This window comes from Palaemon carinicauda, chromosome 23 (genome assembly GCF_036898095.1).
Source record: "Palaemon carinicauda isolate YSFRI2023 chromosome 23, ASM3689809v2, whole genome shotgun sequence".
NCBI classification, from domain to species: Eukaryota; Metazoa; Arthropoda; class Malacostraca; order Decapoda; family Palaemonidae; genus Palaemon; species Palaemon carinicauda.
The window spans coordinates 104310216-104322715 of NC_090747.1; the positions used below are offsets into that span (position 1 = coordinate 104310216).

General features: G+C 33.5%; 1 protein-coding gene and 1 long non-coding RNA gene across 2 annotated transcripts in view; one reads left to right on the plus strand and one right to left on the minus strand.

Annotated features, from left to right (window-relative positions):
• Positions 1 to 12500, plus strand: part of LOC137617335 (uncharacterized) — a 388681-nt gene that overhangs the window by 159415 nt on the left and 216766 nt on the right. The gene's annotated exons all lie outside the window — the stretch shown is intronic.
• The window catches only part of LOC137617334 (serine/threonine-protein kinase 32B), a 212551-nt gene that overhangs the window by 1541 nt on the left and 198510 nt on the right, over positions 1 to 12500 (minus strand). Inside the window, 3 exon segments of the mRNA XM_068347359.1 lie at positions 596 to 679; positions 5846 to 6195; positions 9014 to 9155. Of these exon segments, the coding sequence (XP_068203460.1) occupies positions 596 to 679; positions 5846 to 6195; positions 9014 to 9155 (576 nt within the window).

Below are 12500 nucleotides of genomic sequence, written 5' to 3' on the forward strand. Positions count from 1 at the left end.
AAAGGCTTCATTTTCTCTTATTTCATTGTATATAGAATGAATCCAAAACAAGACCCTGTGGCGAGGCATAATTTAGTTATATATATTAACAGCCATAAATGGTTTAGTGAACATCCAAAAAAGGAAAAAGCCCAGAACAGTAGATTTTGTGGTGTATTCTAAGCGGTAGATGTAGACTATTCATATGTAAGGTGGATTAATAAAACTAAAAGTGAATATAAAGATTGAATAGTTGCTTAATTTTTTCAGAACAATTAACTGTGCACATCTGTTGATCTTTATAGGTGGATTAAAAAACAGAGAATAGGTGGTGAAAGGATGCTTTAACTGGATGAGAGATGAGATAATTAGAATCATTGGGGTTAGGTAATGTCAATATAATTACATACTCTATTAAAAAAACATATGAAAGTGTATAGAAAGAGACATGAATAGTTGCCAAATACTTCCAGAACAATCAATTGTGTATACATCGGTTGACCTTTACTCTGCATATTTCTGAAAGAACCTCCCCCCCTCTCCCTCTCTCTCTCTCTCTCTCTCTCTCTCTCTCTCTCTCTCTCTCTCTCTCTCTCTCTCTCTCTCTCAGAATTACCTTTAGCTGTTGCGTACTACTCTTCGTGAGGCTGGAAGAAGATCTTGGGGATTCTATGGTCACGATGGAACCTCTTACTTTTACCTGTTGAAGATAAAGGAAAATTAGTTTATTACACAGCTATAACGATTACTAAAGTTATACCTCCAACACGCCTCTCTTAGAAAACGGTGACTTCAACCGGTTCTCAATGAGCGAGTCTCAACTTAGAGTCAGGGGTCAAGTGTAGTAGAGTTTAAACCTAGCCTAACCTAACCTAGCCTAACCTAACCTAACCTAACCAAGGCAGTTTCAGATTAGAGTGGAAGCTGGGACAGATTGTCGTATAGCGTAGCAGTGCTAAATTTCCTATTAAAAAAATAGCCATATTAGGAAAACAGTTCTTAAGTCCTTATATGTGATATATATAATTCTAATATTTGCTTTCTTATTTGCCATGTTGCGTAATCGTCCATGTCTAGAGTATCCATAATTAAATTATCTTTTATCAGAAAAGTAAATAGATGTTCTGTAAGGTATGATAAAATCGTATTACGTAGACATACATATATAAATTGTAGAAAACATTTACGTTATTTAAACGATATGGAAAGATGCTGCTCTCTCTCTCTCTCTCTCTCTCTCTCTCTCTCTCTCTCTCTCTCTCTCTCTCTCTCTCTCTCTGTCTGTCTGTCTGTCTCTCTCTCTCTCTCTCTCTCTCTCTCTCTCTCTCTCTCTCTCTCTCTCTCTCTGGAAAAGGAACGCAGTCATGATGATTTTATTAAAGGTTAATTAAAAGCCAGTTTTAATTCAATCCTGTTCATCATTTCAAAAGACGAGAGAATATTGAAGAACCTGACTCCAGGAATCGGTGAAAAAATTCTGTCAATTTTTTTATTTATTTTTTTTTTCAATTATCATAATATGAGAATAAGGAAATCTCCAAAAAGGAATTAGAATTCTTTTTGGCCAAAGGAATGTTTAAGACACATTGAATAACACTAAAAAAAAAAAGACCAAAGGAACGTTTAAGACATATTGAATAACACTAAAAAAAAATTGAATTGATTGCGATTAGATAATTAAAAATGATTTGAGAAAGAATTCGAGATTTGATAACAAGAGAAAGCCTATATTTGATCAATCATTGTTTGTGGTAAAGGTTTATCGCTTAGAGGCACAGCTATTACGAATCGCCTCTTGAAGTTTGCTGAACGTGGAATTAATCTAATGACTTAATTGTTCTTTGTTATCCACAAGCAATTAATTTCCTCAACCGCTCTAATTAATAGTTCCGTAGAGACAGCGCTGTACATTCCATCCACTGCGGTGCGTTATTTTGGAAATTAGATTGGTCGTCGCATTCACTTGATAATTGATCTTCAGTGACGGGCAATTAACCACTGGCTGGCAATACGCAGGTATGTTACGAGATGGGTTGTTAAGAGCTAAAGGATGGTCTCAAAATTAGGTTTTATTAAAGGATGGTCTCAAAATTAGGTTTTATTAAAGGATGGTCTCAAAATTAGGTTTTATAGCAAAAGTTCTGGAGCTAAACCTTGCTCCAGTTTGGTTTTCTGAAATTGTTTGTCATCTTGGAAACAAACCTTACTCCAATTTGGTTGGGTTGTTAAGAGCTAAAGGATGGTCTCAAAATTAGATTTTATTAAAGGATGGTTTCTAAATTAGAGTTTCTAGCAAAAGTTCTGGAGCCAAACCTCAATCCTATTTTGGTTTTCTGAAATCGTTTGCCATCTTGGAGCCAAACCTTACTCCAATTTGGTTGGGTTGATAAAAGCTAAATGATGGTATCAAAATTAGGGTTTCTAGCAAATGTTCTGGAGCCAAATCTCACTCCATTTTGGTTTTCTGAAATCGTTTGTCAACTTGGAGCCAAACCTTACTCCAATTTGGTTGGGTTGTTAAGAGCTAAAGGGTGGTTTCAAAATTAGGTTTTATAGCAAGAGTTGACATCCTGAAGCCAAACCTCACTCCATTTTTGTTTTCTGAAATTGTTTGTCATCTTGGAGCTAAACCTTACTCCATTTTGGTTGGGTTGTTAAGAGCTAAAGGACGGTCTCAAAATTAGGTTTTATAGCAAGAGTTGACATCCTGAAGCCAAACCTCACTCCATTTTTGTTTTCTGAAATTGTTTGTCATCTTGGAGCTAAACCTTACTCCATTTTGGTTGGGTTGTTAAGAGCTAAAGGACGGTCTCAAAATTAGGTTTTATAGCAAGAGTTGACATCCTGAAGCCAAACCTCACTCCATTTTTGTTTTCTGAAATTGTTTGTCATCTTGGAGCTAAACCTTACTCCATTTTGGTTGGGTTGTTAAGAGCTAAAGGACGGTCTCAAAATTAGGTTTTATAGCAAGAGTTGACATCCTGAAGCCAAACCTCACTCCATTTTTGTTTTCTGAAATTGTTTGTCATCTTGGAGCTAAACCTTACTCCATTTTGGTTGGGTTGTTAAGAGCTAAAGGATGGTCTCAAAATTAGGTTTTATAGCAAAAGTTCTGGAGCCAAACCTCAATCTAATTTTGGTTTTCTGAAATCGTTTGTCAACTTGGAGCCAAACCTTACTCCAATTTGGTTGGGTTGTTAAGAGCTAAAGGATGGTCTGAACATTAGGGTTTTTAAAAAAAGTTCTGGAGCCAAACCTCAATCCAATTTTGGTTTTCTGAAATTGTTTATCATCTTGGAGTCAAACCTTACTCCAATTTGGTTGGGTTGTTAAGAGCTAAAGGATGGTCTGAACATTAGGGTTTTTAACAAAAGTTCTGGAGCCAAACCTCAATCCATTTTGGTTTTCTAAAATCGTTTTTCCTATTGGAGCCAAACCTTACTCCAATTTGGTTGGGTTGTTAAGAGCTAAAGGATGGTTTCTAAATTAGGGTTTCTAGCAAAAGTTCTGGAGCCAAACCTCACTCCATTTTGGTCTTCTGAAATTGTTTGTCAACTTGGAGCCAAACCTTACTCCAATTTGGTTGGGTTGTTAAGAGCTAAAGGACGGTCTCAAAATTAGGTTTTATTAAAGGATGGTTTCTAAATTTGAGTTTCTAGCAAAAGTTCTGGAGCCAAACCTCACTCCATTTTGGTCTTCTGAAATTGTTTGTCAACTTGGAGCCAAACCTTACTCCAATTTGGTTGGGTTGTTAAGAGCTAAAGGACGGTCTCAAAATTAGGTTTTATTAAAGGATGGTTTCTAAATTTGAGTTTCTAGCAAAAGTTCTGGAGCCAAACCTCACTCCATTTTGGTCTTCTGAAATTGTTTGTCAACTTGGAGCCAAACCTTACTCCAATTTGGTTGGGTTGTTAAGAGCTAAAGGATGGTCTGAACATTAGGGTTTTTAACAAAAGTTCTGGAGCCAAACCTCACTCCATTTTGGTTTTCTAAAATTGTTTGTCATCTTGGAGCCAAACCTTACTCCAATTTGGTTGGGTTGTTAAGAGCTAAAGGATGGTTTCTAAATTAGGGTCTCTAGCTAAAGTTCTGGAGCCAAACCTCACTCCATTTTGGTTTTCTGAAATTGTTTGTCATCTTGGAGCCAAACCTTACTCCAATTTGGTTGGGTTGTTAAGAGCTAAAGGATGGTCTCAAAATTAGGGTTTCTAGCAAAAGTTCTGGAACCAAACCTCACTCCATTTTGGTCTTCTGAAATTGTTTGTCAACTTGGAGCCAAACCATACTCCAATTTGGTTGGGTTGTTAAGAGCTAAAGGATGGTCTCAAAATTTGGTTTTATAGCAAGAGTTGGCATCCTGGAGCAAAACCTTACTCTATTTTGCTTCTCTGGTATCGTTTGTCATCTTGAAGCCAAACCTTACTCCAATTTGGTTATTTGGCATCAACATCTTGGAGCCAAACTCTGCTCATGTTTGTAACAAAAGTTCTTGAGCCAAACCTCAATCCAATTTTGGTTTTCTGAAATCGCTTGTCGTCTTGGAACCAAACCTTACTCTAATTTGGTTTTCGGCATCAATTGACATCAAGAAGGCAAGACCTACTCAATTTTGGTTTTCTGAAATCGTTTGTCATCTTGGAGCCAAACCTTACTCCAATTTGGTTTTCGGCATCAATTGACACCAAGGAGCCAAGACTCGCTCAAATTTTGTTTTCTGAAATCTTTTCATATCCTGGAGCTAAACCTCACTTCATTTTGGTTTTCTGGCACCGTTTGATATCTTGGAGCCAAACCTTACCAAATTTTGGCTTTCTTGCATCAATTAGCATCGTAGTGGCAGAATTCATTCTAGTTTAGTTTTCTGATATTAATTGGCACCTGGGTGCCAAACTTCGCTCAAATTATGGTTTTTGTCATCAGTTGATATCAATTGCAAAAATGAAGCCAGTCGAGAAAGAGGTTTTTTGTTTCGATTTTGTTTGAAAATTGAAGCCATGCTTGTTTGGGGATACAAAGCATAAATCATGGTATGACTAACAATATTGTTTTATGGGAATAAAGTTTGTTTGCAAGACGTTCATAGATGCCTATAAGTTAATCATTATTTATAGTTGCTTACTACAAGTTACGTTTAATATTTTTGTGCACCAATCCTTTTCATCTTTGATCATAAGTTATCTTAAAGTACGGAAAGACATGATAAAATGTATAATCATTAATAGCGTCTGAGATCCATATAGATTTGGTTGCAACTCTGATTAAATACCCTGTTTTGAAAAAAGGCTTTGTGCGTTCCGTCATTATCAGCTGCTATATGAACGGCAGTGTAAAAGAAATAGAGATATAAGCTAAAAGATATTTTACATATAAACATTATACTGTGTTTTGCTCTATCATCGTGACAGCCTTGGGCATTTTTAGGTAAAGGCACCTGTTTTAGATAAAAATTGTTATTTATGGTCTGAAAATTTATACTGTAAAATTAGGGTTGTGAATTAAAACATTAGTTAAATCAATTAAGATTTTGATTTACAAAATAACGTAGAAGAACTTGCAATTATAATCCTATTGGTTATCATAGTATCTGTATAAAGAAATGACAGATGTCATTATGTTTACAAGATCAAATTATTATTGAAGGTATTTTTTCTTTTGGGCAAAAATACACTGTAGCACTGTGATTATAAAATGTAGCCCTTTAATGATTATAAAGAATCCGTATTTTACTAATTAAAATCTTAGAAATTTATGTGTTAAAGATTTTATAAAATCTTGGATCATATAGGTAAAACTTATGAATCATTTTTCAAAGGTGGTATTTTTAGTCTTAATGCCAGTGAAAAATACACATTCACACTACTCTTACCTTCGGAGAGCCTGCAATTCTGGCCCTTACGTTGGAAGGCGACACAGCCACTTTGGAGAAGGGCGTGCACTCCGTGGGGGAGGAAAGGAGGGAAGACCTAGAGGAGGAATTGGAAGCGGAGAGGCCCTTCGTCACCGTCGTTCTCCAGGCTCCTTTGTCTTCCTCACTTTTACTCCTACCCATCCCTGCTCTTAAGACCCCTCTTCCTCCACCACCTCCTCCTCCTCCACCACCCTCAACTCCGTTCCCCCCTTCCTGCTCCTCCTTCAACATATCATGGTGGCTTCTGGAGGACTTGGAGCGCTGCTGCTTCAAGGGGGTGCTGGACCCCGAGCCCGTGTAGGAGCACCCTGGAAAGGGGGAAAGGTGGGATAGAGATGCCCCCGAGAGGGAGATGAATCAAGTGGCCTCTCGAGGGCGAGACGTCGAGGGGGAAATAACCTCTATTGGATAAATTGATATTCAAGTGGTGGTTTTGGGAGGATGAGGTCAGTTTGGGTTTCGGGTGGATAGTGTCCCCTCGAGATGGTCAATAACTCAAAAGAGGGTTTTGTTTAGGTCAATGCGTTTAGGATAATGTTCTATGTTTGTTCTTAAACTTTGAATTGAGTATATAAATCAAGTTATTAAGTTGAATTGAGTATATAAATCAAGTTATTAAGTTGAATTGAGTATATAAATCAAGTTATTAAGTTAGTCGGAAGAAAGTTAGGTTTCAATGCGTTTAGGATTATGTTCTATGTTTGTTCTTAAACTTTAAATTGAGTATATAAATCAAGTTATTAAGTTAGTCGGAAGAAAATTAGGTTTCAATGCGTTCAGGATTAAGTTCTATGTTTGTTCTTAAACTTTAAATTGAGAATATAAATCAAATTATTAAGTTAGTGGGAAAAAAATTTTGTCAATGTATTTAGGATTATGTTCTATGTTTGTTCTTAAACTTTGAATTAAGTATATAAATAAAGTTATTAAGTTAGTCGGAAGGAAGGTAGGTTTCAATGCGTTCAGGATTAGATTCTATGTTTGTTCTTAAACTTTAAATTGAGAATATAAATCAAGTTCTTAAGTTAGTGGGAACAAAATTAGGTGTCAATGTGTTAAGGTTTATGTGCTATATTTGATTTTAAACTTTGAATTGAGTATATAAATCAAGTTATTAAGTTATTGGGGACAAATTTAAAGAAAATGGTGATATTTTACCTATAAATTTTTTTTTATATTATTATTATTGTTATTAGCTAAGCTACAACCCTAGCTAAAAAAGCAGGATGCTGTAAGTCCAAGGGCTCCAACAGGGAAAAATAGCCCAGCGAGGAAAGGAAATAAGGAAATAAATAAGATACAAAAGAAGTAATGAACAATTGAAACAACATATTTTAAGAATAGTAACAACATTAAATACTATTTTGCGATAGAACTTGTAATATGCCGTCTGATATATCTACATGTATAGGTTTGCATAAGATAGGGAGAGGCAGAAAGGGGTAGGACAAAATGTTTTTTGAAGAGGAAGTATAAAAGAAGGTAGAAGGATTGGGGCAAACGCCATTGCATGTTTCACAATGCATCTTCAGATACCTTTTATGTGATGACTATGCATTTCATTTGATATGATTTCATGCATTCTGATATTTGAAAATCATATTAGGGTTATGTTATTTTCATTATCTATTGTAACCCTGAGTGGGATATGTTTTTTAATAAACTAATGATGATTATTTTATCCCTTAATGGAGATTCAGCATCATTTTTAGTATAACTGTTTACAGTATGATGTCTTTTAATTTACAGACTGAGCCCAATAAAATTTTTCTTTTTTATATAGTAATACAACTTAGAATTTTAATGTAGAATCTAAGGAAATAAGCAATACGAAGCCCATAGTACATTAAGATTAAACCTTTCTTCCTCCTTAAAAAAATGGAATGAATTAAGTAGTACTTATAAAGAAGAGGGTGGAAAATTACATAATTTGATAAATACAATAAATTTGTAAATATTTTCTTAATAAATGATTATTCATATTGATTCGACCAAATAGACAGGCTGTTTGGAATGGCTTATATTTCGTTTTACTGAAATAATGGAAATAACTAGTTTAGTTCCTTCAGTCAAAAACTACCCTAAAGATCAAAAGATTTAAGTTAGACTATAAATATTCCTGAAATGGCATTACATTGCCTTTAGGCTTTTATGTCAAATGTATAAAATATAGCAATAGATATTTTAGGAGTGTATTTTGTACAAAAAATTAAAAGAAGCATAGTGTGGTGAGGGGAGGGGAGGGATATTATTTGATGAATATCAGGAATCTTTTTTTTTTTTTTTTTTTTTTTTTTTTTTTGCTTTAGTTGCATATATCAACTTTCCTTTTGAAAAGCATGGTAACTGTATATATATATATATATATATATATATATATATATATATATATATATATATATGTATATATATATAAATATATATACAGTATATATATATATATATATATATATATATATATATATATATATATAGTGTCTGTATATCCATCGATCTAGCTATCTATCTGTAAATGTGTGTATATCTATCTATCTATCTATCTATCTATCTATCTGTATATATATATATATATACATATATATATATATATATATATATTTATATATATATATATATATATATATATATATATATATACATATATATATATATATATATATATATATATATGTATATATATATGTATAACTAGATAAATGGATAGATAGATAGATATACAGACAATATATATATATATATATATATATATATATATATATATATATATATATATATACATACATACATACATATATATATATATATATATATATATATATATATATATATATATATATATTTACTGTATATATATAAGATACCATCCTATTCATTTATTCAATTGAATGTTTTATTATTTCATATAGGCGTTTTTTAAACACATATTATACGATCTTTGCATTATACTATATCTGAATAACCCCTGTAAAACAAGATGATAATATAACCAACATTGTAATCTCCCTCTAGAAAATATTCGTATAAAATATTTCCTTTATATTTATGCGATTCTCGCCCCAATTACCTACTGCCTTAAAATCTTTTATTCATTTAGCCATCAGTTAATCGTATCAAGTCCTTTCTTACCATATCCTGTAGGATCCGACATCTTCATTGATTCCTCCAATTCCGCCTGCCATTCCTGTTCCCTCCTTTCTCTCTCTTTCCTCGCTTCCTCTCGCTCCCTGTTGAAGACCAGCATTCCTTCGTACAGGACTGGGTCTCCTTCCTGCTTCACGGGGGATAAATACAAACACTATTAGTTGCAGAGAGAGAGAGAGAGAGAGAGAGAGAGAGAGAGAGAGAGAGAGAGAGAGAGAGAGATACAAGGATTTTTAATGTCTCAGACTTTTTAGTTCATCCGCCGAGACTCCATTTGCTCTTGAGAGAGAGAGAGAGAGAGAGAGAGAGAGAGAGAGAGAGAGAGAGAGAGAGAGAGAGAGAGAGATTTACAAGGGTTTTAGATATCTTAAAGACTTTTTAGTCCATCCTCGGAGACTCCATTTGCTCTTGAAGAGAGAGAGAGAGAGAGAGAGAGAGAGAGAGAGAGAGAGAGAGAGAGAGAGAGAGAGAGAGAGAGAGATTTACAAGGGTTTTGGATGTCTTAAAGACTTTTTAGTCGATCCTCGGAGACTCCATTTGCTCTTGGGGAGAGAGAGAGAGAGAGAGAGAGAGAGAGAGAGAGAGAGAGAGAGAGAGAGAGAGAGAGAGAGAGAGAGAGAGAGAGTTACAAGGGTTTTGGATATCTCAAAGACTTTTTAGTCCATCGGCAGATATTCCATTTGCTCTTGGATAGAGCGAATTAGTTTAAACGTTTAGAGAGTTCTTATGATGTCCAACTTATTCTTGAATTCCTTTACCGTGTTGCTGTTCATTACATTCGCTGGAAGTCTGTTCCATGTAATTGAAGAGAGAGAGAGAGAGAGAGAGAGAGAGAGAGAGAGAGAGAGAGAGAGAGAGAGAGAGAGAGAGAGAGAGAGAGATGGATGAACAGGATTTTAGAAATCGAGCGATTGTGATCCAGGGATTATTTCCAGGTCAGAGATGGAAGGCTGTATGAATGGAGGACTTCTGAGAATGGGGGAATAGAGTCTTGGTTACCCAGAATGGGACGGGGAATTATTTGGGGATTGACTGGAATGAAAAGAAATTCAATATATTGTTAAAATGGGGCGAAAGGGATAAGACATTATATATTTGAAAAGATGTTGAACGAGATTCACTTCGGTAACGGCTGATTCCTTATTGTTACTTGTAAACTCTCCCTATTTATGCTTTATGTAAAACTTCCAGTTTTTAAAAGAAATAATAAGAAAATAAACTTAACTTATTTATGTCTTTGTAAATGTCCAGATTTTTGTAGAAATGAAAAGAAAATAAACTCAACTTATTAATGTCTTTTAAAATGTACAGTTTTAATAGAAATAAAAAGAAAACAAACTTAACTTATGTCTTTGTAAATGTCCAGTTTTTAATAGAAATAAAAAGAAAATAAACTTAACTTATGTCTTTGTAAATGTCCAGTTTTTAATAGAAATAAAAAGAAAATAAACTTAACTTATGTCTTTGTAAATGTCCAGTTTTTAATAGAAATAAAAAGAAAATAAACTCAACTTATGAATGTCTTTGTAAAATGGCCAGTTTTTGATAGGAATAATAAGAAATAAACTTTACTTATTTCTGTCTTTTTAAAATGTCCAGTTTATAATAGATATTAAAAGAAATGAACTCGACTTATTTATGTCTTTGTAAAATGTCCAGTTTTTAATAGAAATAAAACACAATAAAGTTGTTAGGACTTTGTAAATGTCCAGTTTTTAATAGAAATAAAAAGAAAATAAATTTCCGTATTAATGCTTTTGTAAGATGGACAGGTTTTAATAGAAATAGAAAGAAAATAAACTCTCCATATTAATGCTTTTGTAAAATGTCCAGTTTTTAATAGAAATAAAAAGAAAATAAACTCCATATTAATGCATTTGTAAAATGTCCAGTTTATAATATAAATAAAAGATAAACTCTTCATATTAATGCTTTTATAAAATGTCCAGTTTTTAATAGAAATAGAAAGAAAATAAACTCTCCCTATCAATGTTTTTTTTAATGTTCTGTTTTAAATAGAGATAATTTTGAAAATACATTTTAGGAAAAAATAACTCTACTACACCTTGGGCGGTACACTGTAAGCATCATTTAAGGGTCATTGCATTCTCTTTCCAGCTCCAATCTGCACCTACCATTTAGCTCTCTACTCTACCTCCATTCCCACTTTCTTCTATCTTGCTGTCTAACTTCTTTCAATTTATATTTCTATGTGCAACGACTGGGTTTCTACCAGTTGCACCTTGGCATTGAATGGTCTCCACCACCCCATCACCGAACCATGTAGAGTTGAATTAATTGGTCAACTTGGTGTATAGATACCAAAGGAATAACCTTGTGAACCGTCTACAGTTCACCGCGAAGCGCATGTTGTATGTGGTAGCTTCTGAATCTAAAAGGGGAAACTTGATGGAAAGATGGCTTGTATCTTGATAATTTGCCATTATTATTATTATTACTATTATTATTATTATTATTATTATTATTATTAAATAGTAATTGAGTGACCGGCGTATTTTTTTTTTTTTTTTTTTTTTTTTTTAAGCTTAGAGCAGTTTCTATCATAATTGTAAGAATGAAGAACATAATTTTCCTGCCATAGAGGAAGCATTCAACTTAGAATGGATAAGAATTGACCCCGCATAATTTTAATTATATTAATTCAATATACCTATGAAGAAAGTTTCATTGACCTCAGAAAGGTCACAATTTAAGTTAAATAGACAAGGAATTTCGACCTCATAAGGAACTAATCGCTTTACGATGAGGTTTTCTATTGTCAAATGTGTTACTGACTTTTATACCTAAACCACAAAATTCGGTTGGTTAGAATTTTTGAATGGAGTTTCTCAGCTTTCAAGAATATTCAGATATTTTCAGTAGCATAAAGACCTTTAAAAGAACTGTCATGCGAAGCAAATCATGTGTCAGTTCCGTCAAATCTTCATTGACTTAAAATCTTTAATGCTTTGACACTCCTTGTCAAGTGACTGGTGATTACTCATTTACATTCTGCATTTAAATTGATTCTGCAATTTAACATTTAAACATTCTTTCGTAAACGTTTTCGAGTGAGAAATACACTAAAATACAAAATTCAATCATTAAAGTGCTATATATCCCCGTCACTTGCCTCAGATAAGCTATAGACTCTTATGCGATGTCTAAATAGAAGTTGGGAATTTTTGTAACATATGTAAATAGAAGATAAGAGTCTTTAACTATATAACGTCTTTAAATAGAAGATAAGACCCTTTGAATGCATAACTGTTGAAGTTCTATGTAGCTGGTGTATAAGATACTTACTTTGAAAACTGGTTAAAAAATTCATTTAACCAGATCAATGCGTCTTAATCTAGGGCTGTCGTATACTATCCCAAAAGATTTCATCTTATTTAAGGAATTGAATAGTAACCACACCTGAGATACTGTAACAATAGCCATCTCACTGTTTCATATGAGTTTACTGTAT